The 26,590-nt window shown below is 36.6% G+C and overlaps 2 protein-coding genes across 2 annotated transcripts; both read left to right on the top strand.

Moving 5' to 3' along the window:
* The first annotated feature begins 14,137 nt into the window (after positions 1 to 14,137).
* LOC111899513 (beta-xylosidase/alpha-L-arabinofuranosidase 2) lies at positions 14,138 to 18,024 on the top strand. Its single transcript, XM_023895345.3, has 7 exons — positions 14,138 to 14,648; positions 15,396 to 15,683; positions 15,780 to 15,949; positions 16,036 to 16,133; positions 16,332 to 16,682; positions 16,764 to 17,174; positions 17,273 to 18,024. Exons 1-7 carry the CDS (start codon positions 14,232 to 14,234, stop codon positions 17,839 to 17,841), a joined length of 2,304 nt encoding a protein of 767 aa, XP_023751113.1. The 5' UTR covers positions 14,138 to 14,231; the 3' UTR covers positions 17,842 to 18,024.
* A 150-nt stretch (positions 18,025 to 18,174) lies between these two features.
* On the top strand, positions 18,175 to 21,271 carry LOC111899514 (uncharacterized). Its single transcript, XM_023895346.3, has 9 exons — positions 18,175 to 18,770; positions 19,223 to 19,439; positions 19,514 to 19,671; positions 19,767 to 19,912; positions 20,012 to 20,074; positions 20,164 to 20,256; positions 20,362 to 20,523; positions 20,615 to 20,694; positions 20,767 to 21,271. The coding sequence occupies exons 1-9, from the start codon at positions 18,665 to 18,667 to the stop codon at positions 21,080 to 21,082; spliced, it is 1,341 nt and encodes a 446-aa protein (XP_023751114.1). The 5' UTR covers positions 18,175 to 18,664; the 3' UTR covers positions 21,083 to 21,271.
* Positions 21,272 to 26,590: the final 5,319 nt, after the last annotated feature.

Below are 26,590 nucleotides of genomic sequence, written 5' to 3'. Positions count from 1 at the left end.
GAAGGATAAACTAGTTTTTGCTACATGTTCAAAAGGAAATTGTTTTAAAACATTGACAAAGAAAACCATAACTCAAACATTAGCGTAATCTGCAACATCAATCCACTGGACACTATCAATGCACCACAAAACAGCACACTCTTATGCATTAGGGTGCAACAACTCGGGGGGGGGGGGGGGGGGGGGGGTTGCATAAAAACAATATAAAGGTTAATCTTAAGTTATTTATATCATATTAACTTATAAAGTATATAAGGTGGACTAAACTACATACATTAGTAACATAATACGTTGACAATCAGGTACTTGCAAACACCTCATCATAAGGTATGCAAATGCTCAATAAATAACACCTAGTATAGGGGAACCAACTATACTATTGTTGGGAAATGTCTCCGTGATCCAAATCTGCAAACTTAAGATGTCAAACAACTTACTAACTTAACAAAGTTACAATACTTGTTGTTTAAAAAGTCTTATTAAACATAGTGTACATACCTTAAATGCATATACAAATCCCTACAGAGTATATGTGTGTCTGCTGCCTACTCTTGGCGCATTTGGGTTCAAATGGTCCTCAATCTTATCAAACATAGTACGCATCTGTTTTTAAGTGAAATCCCATATCAATCTGCTCTATGGGTACCTATGTCAAAAAATTACACTTAAAAGTATATGTATCATTTTGACACAACATGGGTAAAAAACTGTATACCTGTTAACCTCCTATAAATTAGAGACAAGTATCATGCGTTCATTAGTAACTGACTGTCGAGGGTATTTCCCCAAAAATCCTTGCCCTAGCATATATAGAAGTGAGACTCTCACCACATATTCATTACTTAATTGATGAAGTAAGTTATTGAACATGTGCGTAAGGTCAGCCACACTCATCGAACATGAAAGCGGCACATATGGAAAAACACGTTCTCCAAATTCTGCAAAACCAAAACTAGGATGGAAATAATCCCGAACCGCAAGCCAGTGACCAAGCAAAATTCTTTCCTGACAAAGCAAACCCGATAGTAGCCAACTGGAAATAGAAGCTCTTATAGGTCAACTGGATCAAAAGTAGCAAATTCCTTGCACATAAGATGGTGACATAGTAAAGGGTGACATTCGACACCCATCGGCATGTTCACGTAATCATTAAACATGATTGCCTAAACATCACCCCACAAACTGGTCGGTTTTGTAAGCGTGCCATGATTTCGCGCCCAAGTCCAGGTCTACATGTTATAGTAACAACCACTTTGTATGTTTTATCGTGCTACAATCGAAAGAATTATTAATTAGGGATTTTTGTATGTATGTTTCGGACCGGAATTCCGAACAAAAAAAATCCAGAACTGTAGTTCGTACCATAAATTATGAACCAAAATTCTGGAATCGGTTCCTTGTATTCCGGAATAGTTCTACATATTCCGGACATGATTTTCAGATTCTAGACACGTTCCAGAATAGCAAAAATTAGGAAATGATAACAATTTGTGATGTGGTATATATGTATAATTATATTTAATCCTATAACACAATTAAAATTCACAAAAAACATATAATACATATATAATTGCATAAACTAAACATGTTTTAACGTATAATCTAAAATAAACGCATATAATTAGAAACAAATTTGAAACTTACATATAAAAATTGTATTTCTTCACTACTATCAAAAGACATTTTCAGTTGTAAATGCGTCCGGAATGGGATGTAGGGCAATCCGAAACAAGGGAATGGCGAAATCTAGCCCGAAACAAGCTAAAGGTATTTATAGGAGAACCAGATTACAGGGTCGGAATTATCTACCCGTTTACCGAATACTAAATCGGGTCCGGAATGTTCCATTTCGAACCAAGTGGTCATTTTTCAAAAAAATAATATATTTTAAAAACCAACAAAAAAAAAGGTTAGATTACTCAATTTCCCTTATATGAATTTGTTTGATCTTATAATTTTAAGGCATACACATTATATGTACATATAAAATTTGGAAACCCAAATGAATAATTAAGTCGTAAGATTATAAAGTGAAAACTTCTCACGACGCAATGATCTCGTTGACAATTGAAGATCATTCAGAGGTACAAAGGAAATTTTAAGAAATTTAGAGGTGTTATTAAAAAGAAGAAATGATTTAAGAGGGTAATTAATTGTCATTAGCCCACTTGGCTAACAAAGTATTTATAACAAGGAGACTACGAGTTCAATCCCAAACATATACTAACTTACCGTTCTAAAAAAACATGAGATGATACAAATACATAGAACAAAACCAAATTGTTACAAAATTGAAATTTGAATCTGTATCCATGTCGTGTTTCTATCGAATGTAAAAAACATAAGGTCGTTTTGTATTTATGTTCGTGTTCAAACATTGACACGAAATAAACACAATATTAAAATGTGTTTGTCGTGTTTTGTAAGATTAATTATAAATTAAATATTTTATTTGTGTTTGTTGTGTTTATTGTTTTTATTTTGCTTTAGTTGAGTGGTTTCTTGTTATTAAAACAAAACATGACATTGTTTCGTGTCGGGTTTGTAATATATAAAAACTTATCGTGTTGTGTGAACTAAAAACACGACACGACTACTCAATTATAAAAAATTATCCGTTAACATGTTTGCATATGGGTATTTAGTGAGGGTTTGGCCGTAATGGTTGTAGTCTATGATTTGAAGAGATTTAACAATACATGTTATTGTCGGTCATAAGAGTATAATTTGTATACAAAATGAGAGCTTAATGATCAATAGTGTACAAAGAAAGAAATGATAATATGATTTGAAAATTTTAGAGGTGTTATTAAAAAGAGAAATGATTTAAGAGGGTGATTAAAAAAAGAGAAATGACTTAAGAGCGCGATTAATTGTCATTAGCCTACTTGGCTAACAAAGTATTTATAACAAGGAGATTATGAATTCAATCTCAGACATATATATTAACTTGTTGTTTTAATATATATATATATATATATATATATATATATATATATATATATATATATATATGAGATGATAAAAATACACAAAACGAAACCAAATTGTTACAAAGTTGAAATTTGAATTCGTATCTGTGTCGTTGATGTGTCAAATATAAAAAAACATAAGGTTGTGTCGTGTTGTGTTCGTGCTCAAACTTTAACACGAAATAAACACAATATTAACATGTGTCTGTCGTCTTTTGAAGATCAATTATAAACTAAATATTTTATTTTTGTTTGTTGTGTTAATTGTTTTTTCTTGCTTTAATTGAGTGTTTTTTGTGTTATTAAAACAAAACATGACATTGTTTCATATCGTGTTCGTATTATATAAACTCCAATCTTGGTGACAGGTGAAGTTTTCATATTCCACATGATCAAGTTTATCTTCCCATGCTCCACATTCTCGCTTCTTCTTAGTCCCTGCAAATCAGAACATATGTGAATGTCACAACCAGTATCAAGAACCCAAGAATTAGAATGGGGTGAGTTATTAGACAATATAGTGTATATACTTGCATTGTTGGGTTTTACTTTCCCATCCTTAACATCTTACAGGTACTTCGGGCAGTTTCACTTCCAGTGCGACTTTTCATGGCAATAGAAGCATCCAGCCTCTTTAGGGTTGGTAGAAGGAGTGACAAAACCTTTATTGGTTCCACTTGAAGAGGACCCATCAAGGGACTTTCCCTTGGTACCCTTTGAAGGGCTCTTCCTTTTCTTTCCTTTGCCTTGCCCGATTGCCAAGACAGGGGCCGCGGTAGGAGTAGGAGTGGTAACAACCGATTTACCCTTAAGACCACTTTCGGCGGTCTACAAGAGTCCTTGAATTTTGATGAGTGTAACTTCCTCCTTGTTCATGTGGTATGTCATTATGAATTGATCATAACACGAAGGTAAGGAGTGCAAAATGATGTCAATTGCCAACTCCTCGGGGAAGTTCACATTTAGTTTCAGCAAACGGTCCACATACCTTTGCATTTTCTACATGTGGCTCGTGATGGGTTCACCATCCTTCATCCGGGTTGTTATCATGTAGGAGATGATTTCATACCGCTCTTGACGAGCACTCTGATGGTAGTGGTCCATCAAGTCCTGGTGCATATCAAAAGGGTAGTAGTCCTTATAGGACTTTTGGAGCTCGGTTGTCCTTGTGGCCAACATGATACATGCCACCTTAGTGGCATCTCTCTCATGTGCCTGGTATTCAACGATTTCCTCAGGAGTAGCAGCCGACTCATCAAGTTCCTTAAGCTCCTTGTCGAGGACATACTCCTTGTCCTCATACCGAGTGACCATCCTGATGTTCCTGATCCAATCCATAAAGTTGGATCCATCGAAGATGACTCTCCCACAAAGGTTCATGAGATAGAAAGAGTCGGTAGGGTTTGAGCCAGAAGCAGCATTGGAAGACATCTGAAAAAGAAGAAAGACAAGTTTAGGTTAGATATAAAGATAGTCCTTAATAAGACGCCCAAATGTAATATTAAGGCTAGGACCCAACACAATTTTTTATAACGTAGAAGAGGGATGTCGTAATCCAAGCTATAAAATATTTGAAGGTAGGTGAATGATGATTCACCAATTTCCACCATGAAAAACGAAATAATTATTAGGTTTTAATTGGTTTTGAAACTCCTAGATTCATTGAAATTTTCAATGGCATTTTCAATCTTGAGTGTGCCCTTCAAGTTTTGTGACTGGGATGCCAAGGATCACAAAACAAGGTGTGAAGTAACCATGCAAATTACTTGGTACTCTTAATGTTTATCACTCAACCGATGTGTCGGTTAACCACACGCGCTCCACCGATCTATGAGAAACCTTAAGCCACCATTTCTCTACCTTGTTAAGTCCAGGTTAGTGTGCCGGTTAACCACACACGCTCCACCAACGACTTAATCAAAGTGAAAAGTGTAATTTCATGGGTTAGTACCTTATTCACATCTTCCTAAATTAACTAATATTGGGAATTTATAAAAACATTTAGTTACTTTATAATCATCATACTTTTAATGAGGATTAAATTCATTGTCCTACCCGTTCGGCTAACGACCATCCACCAGTCAAGGAAGCGATGGGTGAGAGTGGATACCCATTAAGCTGCCATTTTATAGGCAACAACCTTATACCCCCCCCCCCTTATAGACCGACTTCGTGAATGAGGCCTACTAAGGGTAAAACGACTTGTTCTTATACATATATAATTATTATTAAACTTATAATATTATAAAGTATAAGGGTTGAATTATTACTTTTAGAATTCTAGGGGCTGGAACTAAAGTTTTACCAAAGTGTGTGAGACTTTACATGTTCCAAAACTTGAGGGCAAGTTTTGTAACTTTCAAAACTTTTCATCTTTCATAACTTATGAGTTAATGGTTTATTAAAATGAGAGACTTTTCATTTTATGTAACCTATGTGTTTATTAATGGACTTTAAAAGAAAACTTTTGGTAATCCATAACTTGAGGACAAATTGTGGATTCCATTAAAACACATAAAGATCAAGAATTAAACTACCAAGCAAGTTGTAAATAATTCTTATGATCTTCTAAACTCATAAGTTCATGAGCATTCATATCAACAATTTCAAGAATCATAAATAAACCATACAAAACTTGAAATTTTGATAATAGCCATTGAAAATGGATTAGCATAACCATTACACCAACTAAAACAAGTTTTATAAGACCAAAATAGTTTAGGGTAATGTTTCTAGTCCATTTTCAGCAGCAAAACTCAAAAATCTGCATTCAGGGGCTCCTACTCATCGAGTGCAAGAACCTACTCGACGAGTAGGATGCATTACTACATGGACTCGTCGAGTCCCCCCCATGGACTCGGCGAGTTCATGCTGCAGAATGCAGAAAACTTGAGTTTTTTCAACAATTTGCATCAAGTATCAAGAAAACAAGCCTAGGCTCTGATACCACTAAAGGGTTTTGAGCATTCTAACACTCCTATAATGTAAATGCAACCCTAGAAACCTTAGATCTATGTTTTACTAAGATACATGCAAATTTGTTTTTCCAAGGTTCTTAACCTAAGTAGCATGGAATTGGGAACTTTGAAACATAAACCCACACTATATAAATACAAGAGTCCATATTTAATTAGTCACACTTTTGATCACTAAATTAATTCTAAATTAATTTTAGATCAATGCTAATTAAATAATATGATTTCATATTAATATATTAGAAATTATAATATATTAATAAATCATAACTTATACTATTCTCAAAAGATTATCCATATAAATTGTTCAGGTGAAGTGCAACCCAAATGGACCATGTCGAGTCGAGTCAACTACATCTCAAATATAGTTATGGACTTAGACACCTTATCCAACACATATAACATAAAAATAGGCAAATAACACATAAACATATAAACATTCCTCGCGCTTGCCCCTGCATCGGACCGGAGTCCGGAACACATAACACATAACATATAAGCTAGACCTTCCTCAGGTTTGCCCCGACATCGGATCGAAGTCCAGAACACAAAAACAAACACATGCAAGAATCACGCAGACATCAAGCATACAAACATTCCTCGGGCTTGCCTCTACATCAGACCGAAGTCCGGAAACATATAACTACATCAGGCTAACCCCGACAATGCTAACATACATAAACGGGTCGGCCTTGGTGCCTTAGACCCGTTCCTACTGGAAGAGGACTCACCTCTCAAGCCGACAGATGATATCTCAAGTGAGGAATCTCTGATGGCTGCACCAACGACTCCCCGACTATAAATTCATAAGGAAAACTTTGTCAAAAACTGAACACCCTTCTAAGGGTAAAATGACCATTTTACCCCTGGTCAAAGTCATCGTGTTGGTCAAAGTCAAAGTCAAGGTCAACTTCCAGTTGAGCCAACTCGTCGAGTTACCTCCTAACTCGTCGAGTTCCTATGCTATTCAGAATCGTGTTAAACCGAGTCAACTCATTAAGTCCCTTCACAAACTCGTCGAGTTCCACCCGGTACGGAATCGGAACAAATTGACTCAACTCGTAGAGTCCCCCTCTGGACTCGCCAAGTTCGCTTGTCTATTTGGGTTATCATGATGGATTAAGCCCCTACACTTCATATCCAAGCTTCATGCTTCACATAAACCCCAAAAATGTCCTTTTAAGGGTAAAGTTTCCAACTTTAACCGTTAATACCTCTTCTTAATGGGTTTAGCTCAAATTCTAACTCCTTGGGACCTAAAACTTGGTCCTTAAGTCATCCATACACCGTACTAAGACTTACAACCACAGATCTAAACCCCTAACACTACTTAGATACGTAAAGCTCCCACCTTTCTCTTCATGCATGGCCTTTTTGGGCTAAAAAGGACAAGATGACACTCTATGGCTTTCATGGGGGCTCTAATGGCATAAAGTTTGCACCTTTATGCCATACCAGCCCTTCAAGGTCTTAGATCTAGAAGATTAACCACTTGGGTCGTCCATTCTCCAAAGGTTATAATTCTTGGGCCAAAACCTTCATAAAAGAGGAAGAAAGAGATCTAATGAACTAGAGGTCAAGATAGAAACTTGATTACCAGAAAATGTAGCCAAAGAAATGTAGTTTCTGGATCTACTCTCTTTCTCTTGAGCCTTCTAACTCCTTCTTCTTCTTCTTCAAGCTTCAAGAACACACAAGATTGCTTACAAATGGCTCACACACTCACAAAATGCTCTAGGGTTTCATGGATTAGGGTTTGGGGCTTGGAGGCTGGAAATGAGGCCAAAAGGTGGGGATTAAGATGCTTAAATAGGGTGCAAAACCCCGAAATTAGGGTTTCACTATGGTAGACCTACTCGCCGAGTCGAGGGTTCTCGACTCGTTGAGTAAATAGCTGAAAACCCGCGTCCAAGACTCGATTCTACTCGTAGTCTTGGGCTTCCAACTGGTCAAGTAGCTCTATAAAAATGAATAATTTTATAAATAAATGCATACCAGAAACCAAACGTTATAGATACATAGGGTTTTCAAGCCCATAACATTTTAATGATAAAATATCATTCTAGCAAGACATATATTAGGTGTAAATATATAACTTGTCCTAAGACCATCTACCCAGTCCCAACCGATCCTCACATATCCTAATTTGACAATCATCTGGAAGAATCACCTTACCGGATGAATTGTCTAAGTAACTGTTTGACTACACCTGTTAGGGGAGTCCTTGGTTAGTGTAATCCATATAAGTCAACCAATGTTCAAAGATTTTGATGCATATGGCTTTCCATTTCGTCTACGTCCATGGGTTATAAAGCCATGCTAGCAATGTAATTCACAAGACGGCCTAGAACAGCCAAGTGTTGGTCATCTCCTCTAGTCAATGACCCAAACATACCATCCAATTGTCTGATCGGGACCTACAGTTTCTGGTCATCCCAAGACGGGGAAGATTACACTCCGATCTGGTCCCACACTCTAACAACTGTGAGACCTAATCGATGTCAAGCCTATTCGACACTAAGAAATCCTTTATAAGTCTTATTCCTAATCTAAGGCAATACCTATATCTAAAGACAATTGATTTCTACAACAATTCATATTCCAAATGTTACTATCTTATCTTTACAAATAGCATATAAAACATATAATACAAACAACATTTATTATTGTAACAACGTAAATTTTCAAACCAAATTTTTCATTGTTAAAACACATAAAATTCATATATCATACTTCATAAAAATCATAAGTGTCTCAATATCAACATAAATCAAAAGTCAAGTCCCATAACCCTAAACATGATCTCGAACAGATTTGTACAATCACGTCGGTGCCTTCCCGCGATCCTCGGAAGTACCTGAAACACATAACACATAACACAGTAAGCACGAAGATTAGTGAGTTCCCTAAAATACCAAATGCAACATATTAGCCACTCAAGGCTATAACTCTATAAGACCCTCTGGTCAATGTGTCTCAGTGGGACCCTCCAGTCGCACAACTCTGATGGACCCTCCAGTCCTAACTTTGTAAACTCTGAATACACATAGCATAAATTACACAGACATAATGCAGTAATATCACAGTACTTAAATAAACACATAAGACCCTTTGTTCACACATAGATACTACTCTAGGCAAAGTATAATGAGAAGACTCACCTCGTAAGCTAGCTAGTAAAATCGCGTGCTCGGAATCCTCGATCTAGCCTCCGCCTATCACAAGGATAATATCTCTAATTAATGCTCTCCTCATACTCAACTACACCATTCATTGGTCTCTCTTACACTCTTAGCCCTAGAAATGGGTAAAAGACCATTTTACCCTTCCTTGACCTCCATTACTCATTTTACCAACCCTAAAGTCAACAAAAGTCAATCCCAGTCAACATCCTAAATTGACCAGACTCGCCGAGTGCACTCATGTGGCTCGTCGATTTCCATTGTTCTCAGTAATCCCATGAAGGTCCAGCTCGTCGAGTTAACCCCTAACTCGCCAAGCCATCGCATGATAAAGCTCATCGGGACAAACCCTAATCGACTCGTCGAGTTGTCTCATCGACTCGGCGAGTCTATTCAGACTCAACTTGCATTCAAACGATTTTAAGGCAGGATACTTTCCCAAACTCCATATCTAAGCTCTCTAGGCTTGAATATCACGTAAAGCCTTGAGCTTTACGTTCATGCATGGCACAAAAGGTCTAGAAGTGCCATGAACAAGATTGAGAAGAAGTTTCTCACTCAAAGGGCTAATATGGTTGAATAAAGCATGGGACTTTCGACTCTAGGGACCTCATAAGGTCCAGATCTGATGTCCAACTCTAAGAAGGTGCTCAAAACCTTCAAGGTCTCCCATGAGAAGATGGAAATGAATCCCTAACTCTAGAACCATGAGATCTATCCATACAAAGGAGAAAGGTCCGAACTTTATACCTCAAACAGAAGCTCCTGGACATATAAGCAGTAGATCTAGTAGTCTCTTCACAATCCTTGCTTAGAATCCTCCTTCCATCTACCAAAATGCACCAAAAAATCTCAAGTAGAGCTCAAAAATCTCTCAAAAGCTCAAGCGGGGCTATTAGGGTTTCTCCTTAGTGAGGTGTGACCGCAAATGAGGCTATAAGTGCCTTTAAATAGGCCCCAAACCTGGGGATCTAGGGTTTCCACTTACAGTGCCTACTCGGTGAGTCTACTCTCGGACTCGTCGAGTAGATCATTAAACTCACGTGGCTAAACCCGCTTCTACTCGGCGAGTTATAGCACCAACTCGTCGAGTAGATCAATGAACCTCAAAAATAAAAATTAAAATAATATACCTGGGAATCCGGATGTTACAATTATATGGATATTTTTAAGTTAAGATTATGTTCTTGTTAATAACTACACACTCACTTTGACAAAGTGTCTGGTGATTGGTGAATCGGACAGAGCTTGGCCTTACACCTTTCTCGAAAGACCTAGATGTACATAATGCTACGTATTAGTGTAGTTTCATACTACATGGAACTATTATCTTAAGTGTTTAGATTCCTCAACAATTCCAAAGTCTACTTCAAGATCAAACAAGTAAGGATCAACCAAGCAGGACAGTCGGAAGACATGATCATTTCGACATATAGTCTTTCTGAAATCTAACAACCAAGCCAACGTGACCATTCTAGACACCTCTCCCATAGTAGATCAATCAACATAACAACTTGGAATCGTTGATAAATCTTAATTATAAGATCCCGGTAACGGCTTACAACTATAATTATAAATTACATAGGAGCAGAGTAAGTGTAGCTCGCTTACAGAGTACAATAGACGAGAATCGGGATCAAAATGGGCAGAATACAGGTCCTTCCTACATGAAGATTATGGCAAACTGAGCACTCGAGGGTGTCATAAGGCTTTGTCGCAGGCTAGAATGAAGAAAATGGGCTAATTATCAAAATTTACAGAGAGATATCGATTGGAGGGTGTTGGGAGGAGTGAAAGAATGAGCTGGTATTTATAGGTGAGTTTAGAGTCTTGCGCGTTGTGCAACAGGAGGCGCGCCGTGCATAAGAGTGACTTCGATCTACTGGGTTGCCGACACATGGCACAATATGGATGGGGGTACGTGGCTGACTTCGTATGCAAGATACGGGCGATGTGCGTGCGTGTGTGATGTTTTCCAAATTTTCAAAATTGCATAACTCCTTCATATGAGCTCCGTTTTTTACGTTTTTTATATCCACGGAAAGCTCCCGATGAGATCTACAACTTTCCCTTAGATCCCGTCGGCTAATTTTGACTTTATTTTATTTACACTAGCTTAGCCTATTAAAGCCCATATAAAATGCATAACTCTCACATCGAGCGTCCGTTTTCGATGGTTTTTATATCGTTGGAATCCTAATAACGAGATCTTCAACTCTCGTTTAGATTGTTTTAGCTAACAATCTATCGATCTAAAATTCGATATCGATGTGCACACTGTTGTACCGAATTTTAGAAAAATCATAACTTCCTCTAGTGAAGTCAGATTTAGAAGATACATATATGCATGAATTCGCTTTTACGACATATATGAAGTCCGTTTAGACTTCTTAAGCTAAAAAACAATCTATCTTATATTCACTTTTTATGCTATCCGTAGCTGTGTCGGTTTTATCGCGAGACTTTGGCGCTTCCTAACTTCTTCGTTCTAAGTCGGATCGAGGCGTCCTAAATATGTACGGGTTCCTAATTACGAATACTATAACTATGTTGAGATTATTTTCCCTAAGTGATCTTTTATTTTTGAAGTTTATTTTAAATATTATTTATTTTATTATATAATATATCTTAATAAACACATAAGCACAAAATATATGAATAATCATGTCTTATTCATTCACAAAATGACTACATGACTTGACCACAAAGGTTACATGTTTGATTACTAACTCTATATGGAAATACGGACTTACATATTAAATATTTATGATACAAATATTATTGACATAAAATGCCTAAATAGCAACATCTACTTCACACAAAATATTTCTCTAAAAATATACTAACACACTGCATTACAAACATCATATAATAATCTAAAAACGAAATCATATGATTAAAATAAAAATACATACCCACAAAACTTCAAGCTATTCACTATAATATGAAATCCACCACAAAATTATAACTCTGAAATGTCTGTTCTCGTAGTCTAAAATGTTGGATGAAGAGACTCCCGTAAGTCCAAAATGTGATATTGGATTGAGTGAAATGTTATCAAACAGGAGAGCATAGTAGTGAGATTGGTTAACTATGTGTGTCGATAAAAAATGGTCTTGAATGTTCTATTCTGAGAGCTGATTCGTACACAACAATTTTATCCATACATAATAATTGGTGCTTTAAAATGTTGTATTGTACAACTACATAATACATAAATTATTGTGTATGGCAAAAAACTGTGTACGAATTACTTCCCATTCCGAAATACATGGTTATTTTGAAGGGAAAAAAATCGGATAATTTTCGTTAAAAAAATTATAAAGTTGGTTAGTTTAGCTAATTTTCAAAAAAAATATTACATCTATTTTAAAGCAAATAAAGTCAAATATGCAATAATTGCTTGTACCTTATGTGAGCTAATTACATGTACATTGTTGTACGTAACATTGATGACCTAAGGTTACGTTTATGCAGAGCAGAAGTACGATATTTTAGGCCAACAATATTTGAAAATATTTCGGATGTAAAAGAACTAAAAATTATAACAATATTAACGAAAGCCAAACATAAATTAAACAGAATAAAAACATAATGCACCAGTATTGTACATTGTTCGGTTTTTTAATCCCACTCCACGCGATAAATATTCACTAATAATTGTTAAAGTTTCAAAAAAAAAAAAAAAAAAAGACCTCTAAAATACATCATGAACATATTATTGTCCTTTTATTCAGTTAGCGACCTAAAATATTAAAGGTCTTTAAAATCAAAACAGTCTATACTATAGGCCTACATCAATATTAATAAAACCTTTTTAGTATTATAATTTGGTACATATTAATATTGATAAATGGTTTAATTAAAAATAAGATATGAAAGTACATAACTTGGCAAAGTATGAATGTCTCACAGCCCGTGTCTAATCGTTTATCGATCACTGGCGTAGTGAAGCCGATAAAAACAGCCGCCCAAAAGTATAACTCACGGGTCTCATTTACACATAGGCCCCACTAGTTGCCATTTTTGCATATTCGACCCCTCCATTTGTCTTTTTGCTTCCCTTTTTTAAGTTTCAACCGAAATCTCGTATTTGCATTTTCGACAAGTTAACATCATAATAAATATCAGAAGAAAATAGCAAACAAGTGCCTCTTTGAGTTGTTAATGTCTCATAACGCAATTCAAGATTTTTACATGCTTTTTGTATTTAGTAAATATCGTATGATATGAATGGTGAAAGTGTTTTCCTCTTTTTCTTTTTTCTTGATTGTATGTTGCCAAAAGATGATCTCACACGTTGACTTAACATTTGAAAAATTAATAGTAAATATAATGCCATCACATGAATAATACGCATGTTTTCATCAGTGAAAGGATTTCCTTAATATTTATAGTCCCTAGCGGCACGGTTGTTACGTAAAACATGTTGTATTGTATTTGATTGAGAGTAGGAATAAGACAGTCAGATGGTGCCAGGGGAACAAAAATTGCAGGTTTTTTATCCATCAAAAAAGATAAATAAGGTGGGACAAACGTGTAAAAAATGAAAATATCATCTCATCTCCATAAAAAAAAGTATTAGTCTCGTCGACCTAAATATAATCAAAGTTTGATAGAGTAAGATAGAATATCGTAAATTAATAACCAAAAAATACAATATGAATTTTAAACGTTAATTATTTATATTTAAACCTTTAAATCTCTCTTTGCCCCCACATCCCTTTTTACCAATTTCTACAAATGTGGAGTTGATGACTTTTTGTTTGTCTTTTTATAGTTATCACTTTTCACCAATTTTTTACTACAAAGGTCATCAATATAGTTCGAGGATTGAAGTTGTAGTTATCAAATAGCCAAGGGGGTGTTCTTGTAATCCTCTTCAACAAAATCTTTCACGGGCTTGTGTCAGTCCTTAAACAAATGCCCTCCAACTTGATTCCCTCCATCTCTCACACACTAAAACACACACACACACACATCCATTGTCTTTATATTCAAGCGAACTATCACGGGTTACTACAAAACAACATGTGTGTCAAACCTCAATCCCTATAAAACGACCAAACCCACAACCCCTCCATTGTCACTTCGAGAAAAAAATGGCGTTCAAAAACAGAGCACTCTCTGTTTTTGCCATTCTTGCCATCTTCATGATGTGGCAAAACACCAATGTTTTAGCCCAAAACACACCCGTTTTCGCCTGTGATATCAACAAAAACCCGGGTTTAAGAAACTTCTCGTTTTGTGATTCATCATTAGATGTGCAAACTAGGGTCGATGATTTGGTAAAGAGGCTCACATTACAGGAAAAGATTGTGAATTTGGTTGATAACGCCGGCAGCATCGACCGCCTTGGTATTCCAAAATACGAGTGGTGGTCGGAGGCTCTACACGGCGTGTCTTACGTGGGTCCAGGGACCCATTTTTCCAGTGTGGTCCCTGGAGCAACCAGCTTCCCTCAAGTCATCCTTACTGCTGCCTCGTTCAATGAAACTCTGTTCAAAACAATCGGAAAGGTACGTAACAACAGATAACTTGAGCATTGCAGATGTTTCAGGCTTTTAGCAGTGTCTTCTACCTAGTCATGATATCTGATATCCGATATCAGATGACTATAACATTTCTAGTACATGCACAAATGTTCAAACATTTGTGTCATGGAATTAGAAATGAGGACTAGTAACGATTCCAATTGAAACTAATTGTATTCAACAAGATTCGTTTTTTGGTTTCGAATTTCAAGAATTTGAGTTGGGTATACCAATATTATTATTATTTAAATTTATAATTAAAAGATGGGCTCATTGTAACTGTCAAATTATAATACTTTTTGATTTAAAGTAATGTCAATAACATGCATATTACCAATAAACTAATAATTATAATTTGATAGCGAGGGAGTAAGGGACCAGTGTCTTGGACTGTATGAAGTAAGCCGGTGGAGTGGAGCCAGTCCACCCGTTTCACTTTTCTTTCACTTTATGTTCTAATTTGGAGACTTGTTATTATTGGAAATGCTTTATTTTGTTTATTTAATTAATTTAAACTGGAAAAAAGGGATATTTCTTGGATACAAATGGATATCTGTCCTTTTCCAAAGTAAATACAAGAGGATAAGTTTCTCCAGCCTGCTTGAAAATATATAATATAAAACTTATATAATATTCATCTAAAGACAATATATATGATATTCTAAGCGATTCTTTAGTTAAAATACATATGTTAAAATATCATTTAAATTTGGTTAATTTTGATGGGTATAGGTGGTTTCAACCGAAGCTAGAGCAATGTACAACGTCGGTTTAGCAGGATTAACATTTTGGTCACCAAATATAAACATTTTGCGAGATCCACGATGGGGAAGAGCTCAAGAAACCCCGGGTGAAGACCCGACCCTAACAAGTAAATATGGAGCGGCTTATGTTCAAGGTTTACAAGAGACTGACGATGGCGATAATGATCGGCTCAAAGTCGGGGCTTGTTGTAAGCATTACACTGCTTACGATGTTGACAATTGGAAAGGCATTGATCGTTACCATTTTAACGCTGTGGTAAATTTTTTTTTTAATTAAAATCAGACAGATCAAAATTTAAGGCAATGATATATCGATAGATATATTTAAAGGGTTTTTTTTTTGGTTTTAAAGGTTACAAAACAAGATATGGATGATACATTTCAACCCCCATTCAAGAGTTGTGTTGTTGATGGCAATGTTGCAAGTGTCATGTGTTCTTATAATCAAGTAAATGGCATACCAACTTGTGGTGATCCGGATCTTTTAACCGGAGTCATTCGGGGCGAATGGAAATTAAACGGGTAAAAACCGAAAACACTTTGACTTGTGTTTATCGCTTATGTTGACTTTCTAGTCTTTTGAGTTGCAAGATTTTTGGTTTACACAGGTACATAAGTTCTGATTGTGATTCGCTAGACGTGATGTTCAATTCCCAACACTGGGCTAAAACACCCGAGGAAATCGCAGCTGACGCGTTAATAGCTGGTAAGATATCGTGTCTTTTTAACTTAATCCGATAAGCTGAGCATAGATGTTTTTTCATGACTTAATGGTTTAGCAAATACTCAATTACTAAATTAATTAAGAAGTCATTCTTTTACATTTAAGTCCTAAACTTTCATAAATTTGCTCATATTGACCTTTTTTTTTTTTTTTTTTTTGTTACATTTGATTCCATAACAGGATTGGATTTGAACTGTGGAAATTTCCTGGGGCAACACACAGAAGCTGCGGTGAAAGCTGGGCTAGTGAAAGAATCTGAAGTCGACAGAGCTGTTTCCAACAATTTCGCGACTCTTATGAGATTAGGGTTCTTCGACGGTGATCCGAGCAAGCATATCTATGGGAAACTAGGCCCAAAAGACGTATGCACACCGGCGAACCAGGAGTTAGCACGCGAAGCGGCTAGACAAGGAATCGTTCTCCTCAAGAACAGTATCGGATCCTTGCCACTTTCCCCAACATCCATCAAATCACTAGCCGTGATCGGACCTAACGCCAATGTCACAAAAACCATGATCGGAAATTACGAAGGTATATTCAAAACTACTCCACTTTTGAGTGCGTAATGCCGTAATTGCTAGAATTCTAAGATTATTTCGAATCAAAACACAGGTACCCCTTGTAAGTACACGACTCCTCTTCAGGGACTAACGGCGGAGGTGGCGACGGTGTACCAGGCGGGGTGTGCGGATGTAGGATGTGCTAGTGCACAATTAGATGAAGCCAAGAAAGTAGCGTCTGCGGCAGATGCTGTGGTTTTAGTGATGGGTAGTGATCAATCGATAGAGGCTGAGAGTCGAGACAGAATCGATCTTACACTTCCTGGACAACAAAGTCTTTTGATTTCTCAGGTTGCAGAGGTATCTAAAGGTCCGGTTATTCTTGTTATAATGTCTGGTGGAGGAATGGATATCCAGTTTGCTAAAGATGACCCGAAAATCACCAGCATCTTATGGGTCGGGTTCCCTGGTGAAGCTGGTGGCGCTGCCCTAGCAGACATCATTTTCGGGCAGTATAATCCAAGTAAGAACATATGAAAAAAAAAAGTCTCGTTTCCATGACTTTCTTTATTAAGTCATTATTTTCACATTAACTGTTTATGTTTTTTGTGGTGTGTTTAGGTGGAAGATTACCCATGTCATGGTACCCACAATCCTACACAAAGGTGAACATGACCAACATGAATATGAGACCAGACCCAGCCACAGGCTACCCGGGTCGAACCTATCGGTTCTACAAAGGAGACACGGTTTATACATTTGGTGATGGGCTGAGCTTTTCCGAGTTCACTCACCACTTAGTTGAAGCACCTAAGCTTGTATCCATACCATTAGAGGAAGGACATGTGTGTAGATCATCTAGGTGCAAGTCAATCGACACAGTTGACCAAACTTGCAAGAATTTAGCATTTAATATTCATTTGAGGGTGACAAATAGTGGGAAGATGAGGGGAAGCCACACGGTGTTTTTGTTTTCTTCACCTCCATCTGTCCATGGTGCACCTCAGAAGCATTTGTTGGGGTTCCAGAAGGTGAATTTGGCACCAAGGGAACAGGGTGTGGTTAGGTTTGGTGTAGATGTGTGCAAAGATTTGAGTTTGGTTGATGAAGTTGGAAACAGGAAAGTTGCATTGGGGTTACATGTTCTTCATGTGGGAAACTTGAAACACTCCTTAAATGTGAAGATATGATGTGGGTGTTTCTTGTTAATTTCCCACAAGAAAAATATTTTCGATTTTTTTGGGGGGGTTGTGGGTGGTTAAGATTCAAGAAGATTATGAAAGTCATCGCAAGATGCAATTTTATTTAATAATTTGTAAGAAATTGCTCATTTTCTTGAAAAACAATGATAAAGGGAACTGCAAAATGAGAAATGGGCCATTCACTCTTGGAGACATATTAACAAACTCCCGGCATTATATAAAAAAATAAAGATATTCAGACTACAAATCACCATGAAACGTAGCTTGCATTCCAAGAAAATAGCCAAGTTGACCCATATCTTTTAGTGTAAACCAAGATTTTAAGTAATGTATCAATTATTAACATAAGTTGATGAATTTTCGGTAACAATTATATCATCAACATATATAAGTATTTATATCATCAAAAAGGGGTGTATCATTTTGGGCACATGGTTTTAGTTTGGCAAGCCACGTAAGTCAGGGAGGTCTCTTGACATAAATTGAAGTCTACATTTCGACGGTGTTGGCCGAAGCTCGAAAGGACCAGACGTGGAAGAAAAACAAAATATAGGAACCTAAAACATAGGAATTTTAATAATTGTTATAAATCCGTCTCTTTTAGCTAACAACATGGACCAATTGTGTAATTTTGTCATATTATATTATCAAAATATAAATATAAATATATAGATAGTTAGATAAAGTTCTTTATTAAATAAGTATAAAAATATAAAGCAAGTAGTATTAAAAAGTTAGGTTAAAAAGGGGTTACGACAGACAGCCCGCGTCACCACTTTTCAATTCCCGCTCTCCCAATCGCAAAAATACCATGGTCGGCGATTCATCGGCCTCCGTCCGACTTCCGGCACTCCTCCTCCTACTCACTTTCTTGAACTCTGCCTGTTTCGTTGTTTCAGGAGAGTTTCCTTCTCTAAGTAAGTCTTTTAACACTCTTCTTCGAATGATATAGTTTATTCCGATTATTTGTACTTGTTGGACTTAGTTATTACGTTATTTGGTTTTTAATAACTAGGATTCATAGTGAGACCGAAGAAATTTTGAGTGTCTTGGCAGATTACAAACTTACTAGTTACTGTATTTAGTGTGTTTCCCTCTATCATGAAGTAACAATTCCTACTTTGTGTGATTAGCGTATTACTGTTACTTGTAACTTAGTAATTTTGAATTAGAGAACAGAAGTAAGCGTTCAGAGTATTGGATAAAAGAATAGGGACATGGATGATACAGACCTCAACTTCACACATGATATGAAGTGCAGTTGATTATATGACAAGCCCCTTTTAGTACTAAATGCAGGTTCAACCTTCTAGGGTTGCGCATAAGAAACTCTCCCAATAATACCCCTAACATTTCCTTGCATTTGCAGCTGTTTCAGAGTATGCTTCATTACAAATATCCCCAAAATTGGCAGTGGAAAACTCACCAGGTTCAAGACCTGGATCCCAAGTGGTTTGTGAAAGAGTAGAAATTCATGGCTTGTCAAGGTTCAGAAACCTCACAAGTTTCTTCTCTTCAGTGAAGGTGAAGGCTATAATCGTAAATTCCACTGGTCGTCCTCCAAATGTTACCATCTGTTTCCACAGGTGAGTTGTAATAAATTAAATATCACAACATTTTATGCAAAAAAAAGTCACCATTGGGTATCTATAATTTGCAGGAATGCATCTCTTGCAGTGGGGATGTGTCATGAAAGTCAATGGGAGAAACTTACGAAAGGGTCATGGATTAAATCCATGTCCCCATTTGATCACAAGCTTTTGGATATACGAATAGTGGGCCCTTCTGAAGGAACTATTGAGATCTTACTGAACAAAGGTAAGTTGTTATGATGATTCATTGAAATTAAGTAAAACCATCTTTAGTCTTTACATTATCATACTGACAAGTGACACAAAACTTGATTCTTTCAGAATTTTATTCCTACAGAATTGTATTTCTGGTACTTGGAATAACACTGATGACATTTGCATCCTCTTTGAGCAACTCTTTAGTAGTCTACTATGGTGGTGCAATGACATTAGGGGTTCTACTTGTTGTGTTGGTGATCCTCTTTCAGGTTGTTAAGTACATATCTTTATTATCCCTGAAATTACATCATTGCCCCTGCTTTGTATATTTTATTTTTAGCTCACTATAATTATTACTTTTAATGCAGGGAATGAGGATCCTTCCAAGTGGTCGAAAGAGTTCACTTGCATTAGTTCTATATGGATCCATTGTAAATGTCCCATATTTTATCCGTTTACTTTTCAAAATTCAAATGCAAATTCTTTCTGTGATTTCCATATAAACATTTTACTTCTTCAGGTTGGAGTCGGATCCTTTCTGTTTAGCTACTTACCTACATTATTCAACTCACTACTCATGGAAATGGGAATCAGTGAAGATGTATACAGTCCTGTATGTAAGTTTAATTTAGCTAATATTACATATTATTCCATTCTTTTGCCAAATCTTTTACATAAATTGATAAAAAAAAAAAAAACTGCAACTTTGTTTCTACAGATAGCAGTATTCCTACTAGCTTTCATTGTTCTTTTGGGAGCATGGTTAGGGTTTTGGGCTGTTCGTAAGCTTGTCCTTACAGAAGATGGATCAATCGATACAGGTGTGGCCCACTTTGTTTCATGGTCCTTCCGGATTTTAGCATCCAGTATGATTCTTCAGGTATACTTGATTCACATTTCTTATATTATATTTAAACATTAAAAATGATTATTTTTCCTTATGATTGTTCATATGTTCTTTTGTGTTCCAGAGTTCAGTGGATCCTTTATTAGCAGTTGCAGCATGGGTTTGTGGAATACTTGTTCCATCAGCTTTTAAGTGGTTCCTTAAGTAAGCAGTTGTTTCTTTTTTACTTAATCAATGAGAATGATATAATTAATAAACTGATTTTCAAATATGCAGAGTGTTGTTGGAAACAAACAAGGTGAAGCATAGAGGATCTTACAAGAAGGTTTCTAATGAAGAGGATCATGGAATCATCCATAAGTTAGAGGACAAAAACACGTTCTATTCGAGCTTTCATGACACACGTGAAAGAAGACAATACTCGAAGGAGGAATGGGATGAATTTACTAAAATGTCCACCAAGAAAGCACTTGAAAGTCTTGTGTGTTCACCGGATTTTAACCGATGGGCTGTTGCTCATGCGGATAGAATCACTTTACGTCCGAAAAACGACACCAGTCAGAGGCGACAAAGTTGGCTCCCATGGTCTTGATCATCATCTAGATCTAGTTATGAAAATGCCAACTGTTTTGTTGTAACAAATTGTTACCTTGATTACATTATGGATAAATTGTTGTATCACTGTGATTCTTTAGGAGCTTTTAGTTTAACTTGTGTAGTTGGGTTTGATAAATTTGCTTTAGAACATGTAAATAAATTAACTTCCTTTTGTGTGGCATCATTTTTACACCTTATTAAATTACAGAAGTCATAAAATGTTAATGTAATATCTGAATCTTGATATCGACTCGATACATTCCTAGACCAAACTGAATGCAACCGTTATTCTTTTCTCCAAAAAAGGATTTTATATTTCAAACTAAAAAAAATTACAATATAAATGGGCATTTTTATTTTGCAAACTTATTACAAGAAAAAGATGTAGACCAACAGATCATAAGCCCCGTTCAGTTAGTCACAAACGACCATGTGAATGACTGTAACTATTCGGCCAAATCAACTTCGGGCATTCAGAATCCATTAGGCTCCACACTTGTCTCAGCCCGTTTGAACCATTTCTGATACAAACCGGATTCAGTTGCTCCGAAACATAACCCGTTTCCGGATCCGCATCTCTGCGTTAAAGGGCCAGGGGACTTTCCTGAACCCGAATCCAAATACATGGATCCATGGCCCAATCACATCGTCTGTTGGTCTTATGCTTAGTTAATGCATAAAGTAAACTTATGAGATGTAAAGTGGCCTCCTTTTATTCCGATGTGGGATAACAAAGTTTGCAAACAAACACTCAAATCTTCTAGAATAATCAAGTTTGGTCAATCCATATCCAATATCTCAAATAATACATATTTATATGCAGATAGATCTCGGTTTCATCAACAATCAGAGAAGTAATTACCTTCAAGAATTTACTTTAATTTACAAAATAATTATAGAAAAACAAAAGACGAGCAAAAGCACATGAAGATATGATGAAATTCTTAACCTGCAATGGAATCATGATGCCTGCAGCACTTTCATATATCATCTCTGAAATTAGAAAGCCTGCAAGTTGTGAAATACATTTAAGAACAAAGGCACCTGAAGAATACCTCAAAAACAAAAATACATCAATGGGTTTTTTAAGTTCGTTTAGTAAATTAAGTATTTAGTTTGGCAAATTTCAATTATTTTCATTAACTTTGAAAGTCCCAAAATAAGGAAGTTAGAAATAAAATACAAACTAATTAATAGTAGTGCTTTTTTTTAAGCTTTATATGCTGTTTTAAATATATTTAACAAAAATAGATAACTAAACCTCCAAAAATGTATGTTGCTCCAGTAATCTTTTAATTAAAGATTTTAATGGGTTAAAATACCTTAAATTGATATGGGTACTCATTTGGGATTTGATGTTATAAACTATTTTTTCTATTTATACCTTTTTTTTAAACATGTTTGGATATGACTGGTTATGATTTTTTTAACATGTTTACGATAATCGACAAAAAAACAATTCAATTTCTTTTTTCTTTTTTCTTTTTTTTTGAAAAAAAGTTTATATTCCACAATTTCATTTAAACCATTTTTTCCTTATAATTCAGGTATTCTTATTCTTATTGTTTACGGTGTTCTTTTGGGCTTAAACATTAAAATTAGAAAGAAAAAAAAACATTGTATTATTTTTAGAATGAGGAGAAATATCGTTGTATCTAATTGTTGTTGGTAAAATACATATCAAAATCTATTTGAAGGATGTTCAAAGATTGTCATGGGTCAAAAATAACGGTCTGACATGGTATTTTAGATTGTTTGAAAATCAAACATGATGATGAATCTCAAACTCCAAGCTATGCTTGTAAATCTAATTCCAACTTTCATGTGATTTGATTCATAATAATATCATTAGATATTTTGATACTTGGTTTTTTTCTTCAATGGTCATATCAATAATAGCAAAGTCAACAAATTTCTTAAGAAATTCGTTTTGTTTCATTTTCAAATTATGAGATGCACAACAATGAATTAGCATTCATAGAATCTTAGTCTCGAAATTACCGAATGTGAAACCATTTTTAATATTATTTCATCCAATTTAGCAAACTCAATCCTATCGCATATAGTGATAAAGAAATGCAACGAATTTAAGTCCGCAAAATGTTGCTAATCAACTACTAGACACATTCGATGGCTTAATAAATGTCACAAGATCAAATATACATGCTGCAAATGTGCCTGTAATGATAGACATACTGGTGCGACGCCAAATTCCAGTTGAACATGTTGCACCAGTCGTACCTATCGTGCAAAGAACGTTGCAATCGGTTGTCTGGTCCGTTGTTCTTTCTAAGAAAAAAGGAAGATATGTGGGTTCCAAGGACGTTCTACCTCAGTAGAGGAAAATTACGTTCCATCCATTTTGCCATACATAACCATTAAGGATCACAATGATGTATTAGAGTAGTGTGTTTTCAAAGAAACACCAATTTCTCATCATCTTGATAATCTTGAAATACATGTTGACTGTCTTAGCTTAGATGATAGTTTGAAGCGAAACGAGATTGTCGTTGATTATGTGTCCATGTAAGCAGTTGCCACTAATATTATGAGCAATGGTGACATGGAACCATGTACTATTGTTAAGTGTCAACATAGAACGGATTAGCCTCCATGGAAACAAACAATCCAAAATGTGGTATAACCGTTTAAGTGACTACTTGATCATAATGGGATATGCCTATGTGTTTTCATAAACAAATCCTTTCAGGATACTCGATTATCGCAGTCTATGTAGATGATATGAAACTCATATGAACCTCGAAAGAGTTGTTCAAAACTTTTTTTTTTGAACAACCAAAAGATTTTATTAAAAACTAAAAGAAGCTAAATAGCAATTACATATAAATAGTTAGCATTGGGTTTTGTAATCAACAAACCCAATTTACGAAAACGTTTCTATTCCTATTAGTATACCAATCAAAAGATTTATTGATAATACCTTCAAAAATCGATGTAACGTCCCGTTCTAAAAGTAATTATTTATGGATTCCTGAGATCAAGAATAAGGGTGTTTCGGTCTTTTATGGGCAATGGGTTTCATTCGAGAAGGCTTCAGACCGGGGTGACTTGCTAGAAGCGTAGGGCTTCTCGCCACCTTTTCGTGGATATAAAGTTCGTCGGAAACGGACTTAGAATAAAAGAGTTATGGCACTTTGAAGATATTGACATTTATGGCACTAAATGGAAAAAGTTGACAAGAAAAGAGGCATGTGTGCTTTTGGACATGCGTGGCTACGCCTAGCGTAGCGGGTCTTTGGATCGCGGAGGTGTGAGGCGTACGCCCAGCATACGTAAAGGTACGCCCAGCGTACGCAAGAGTTCATTAAACCCTAATTTGGGTTGAGCCATAATAAATAGAACATAATGGCTTCAACCCTAGCCCCCATATTAGCCTCCCTAACCTCAGAAAAAACCCTAGAGCGTTCCAACCTCCATTTTTAGAGATCTTGGCCTTGAAAAGCTCATCTTGGTGATTTTTAGCTTGGAAGAGAAAGGAAGAAGATTGGGAAAGAGGAACCTTGGAAGCTAGAGCTTATAGATCTGGGACAAGTGTTTCATTTCGGACCTCTTTAAGGTAAAAAGATTTGGTCTTGATGAATAATCTCTTAGATCTCTCTTGGTACAATTTTATGGACTTTTTGGTCCCAAGAATGCATCTTTATGACTCCAACACGTTTCTAAGTCCAGGGTTGCCACCCTTAGTATCATATGAGTCCCTTATGCAGTAAAGTTTCAACCTTTAGGGCTCATTTGTGACCATGCATGAGATCTAGCCACCTTTATGGAAGTATGATCTTATATTTCAAGTTTGGGTTCATTTGGTAGGTTGCAAGCCACCAAGTAGCCGACTTTATAGCTTAAGACATCCCAATGGACTTGGATCTATGATTATACCACCTGGTTTGGAGTGTTAAACACTTAATGAGGAAGTGACTTAGCAGAGCACTACGTTGAGCGTACGTGCAGGTACCCCCATCGTACCATCATCGAGCATGTACGCTAAGCGTACATTGATGTACACCCCGCGTAACCCTGTGTGTTGGATCATGAGTTTTGGCCCGTGGGTTGGGGCATGTTTGGGTATTTGGGCCTTAGTGGGCCCACAAAAATCATATTATATGGGCCAAGGAATATAATTTGGGCTTAGGGTGAGGCCCATTAAGGGATTGGGCCTAATGTAGCAATTGGGCCATTAGTGGGTCACTAGTGGGCTTGAGAAGCTTTTCTAGTGTTGGGCTTTTCATGTTGTGATTTTGGACTAGATTGGGTTAAGGGTAAAATGGTCAATTTCCCTTAGAAGGATATTGTTTTGGGGCTAAGTGTTTGTAGCACCTGGTTCCTGGTATGTAAAATTTATCTAAGAATTTGTCTTTTTAGCCTTGGACTCGGCGAGTTGTAGGTCCGACTCGCCGAGTAGGGGCGGGGTCCGGGGGCACGTTTAAGTTGGCGACTCGGCGAGTCCATATTCTGGACTCGGCGAGTCACCGTTGTTTGATGAAACCCTAAATTTCAAGGGTTTGCACCCTATTTAAACCCTCATTTCCGCCCCAAGCTCGCCCCCATTCACCCTCAGAGCTCCCAACATCGTTTTACCCTTATTCTTTGTGAGATTGATGTGTTTTGGTGTGTTCTTGAAGTTTTTGAGGAGAAGGAAGAGTAGATCAAGAAGAGGAGAAGGAGGCCAAGCATCTTTGTGACATCTCAACGTTTTCCTTGAGGTATAGCTCGTTTCCCCTCTGTTTTCAAGCTTGTAGTCTCTATTAGCTTCATGAAAGTCCTTCTTGAGCTATTCCCCAAGCTTGTTTGTGCATTGTGGGTTGTATTAAGTTGTTAGCCTTTAGATCTAGGCACTATTTAGTCCCTGGAGCTTGGATCTACTGCCTTTATGGAGTAATATTGCATGAAAGTCGTAGATCTACCCCTTTTGGTGCACTTTGAACCCTAAAACCTTCATTGGTGATTATCTACACGTAAAGTTGGAAACTTTACATGTAAACCAAGCCCTAGGAACCCAGATCTATGAATGGCATGGGCTGGATTCAAGCAAAATCACGTGTATAGTTTTTGCATGAGGCAGACTCGGCGAGTCGGGACGCGAGTCCCCGGGTTTTTCCCCTTTTCGTGTTTCCGGGTTGGAGTAGTGAGTCATAGGGTATGACTCAGTGGGTTGGAAGCTAGACTCACTCATGAAGTCACTGGGCGAGTCAATGCCATGACTCGGCAAGTTCATGGCAATCTTCTTGTCTCAAGAACAACTCGGTGAGTTGTTCATACAACTCGGCAAGTCACAGCTTAGAGTGTTCTTCGGATGAAGGCGAACTCGGCGAGTTGTTCATACAACTCGGCGAGTAGGATGAAGGACTATTGGACTTGGGTATAGAGAAAGGGACTCGGCGAGTCTGATCAACTGGCAATTGACTGTGACTTGACTCTTGATTTGTAAGGGTAAATGGTCAATTTACCCTGAAATCGGTTAGTAGTATTTGACTAAGGGTTTTGT

The sequence above is a fragment of the Lactuca sativa genome, chromosome 5 (assembly GCF_002870075.4).
Source record: "Lactuca sativa cultivar Salinas chromosome 5, Lsat_Salinas_v11, whole genome shotgun sequence".
Classification (NCBI taxonomy): Eukaryota; Viridiplantae; Streptophyta; class Magnoliopsida; order Asterales; family Asteraceae; genus Lactuca; species Lactuca sativa.
Note: the sequence above shows the minus strand (reverse complement) of the source record. Positions and strands in the feature narration are given on the sequence as shown.

Coding starts and splice junctions, on each gene's coding strand:
- LOC111899514 (XM_023895346.3), top strand. CDS start 18,665: ATGGTCGGCGATTCATCGGCCTCCGTCCGACTTCCGGCACTCCTCCTC. Junction 20,075..20,163: donor TAGTTCTATATGGATCCATT/GTAAATGTCCCA, acceptor TTACTTCTTCAG/GTTGGAGTCGGATCCTTTCT. Junction 20,695..20,766: donor GCTTTTAAGTGGTTCCTTAA/GTAAGCAGTTGT, acceptor TCAAATATGCAG/AGTGTTGTTGGAAACAAACA.
- LOC111899513 (XM_023895345.3), top strand. CDS start 14,232: ATGGCGTTCAAAAACAGAGCACTCTCTGTTTTTGCCATTCTTGCCATC. Junction 15,950..16,035: donor GGCGAATGGAAATTAAACGG/GTAAAAACCGAA, acceptor TGGTTTACACAG/GTACATAAGTTCTGATTGTG. Junction 16,134..16,331: donor AGCTGACGCGTTAATAGCTG/GTAAGATATCGT, acceptor ATTCCATAACAG/GATTGGATTTGAACTGTGGA.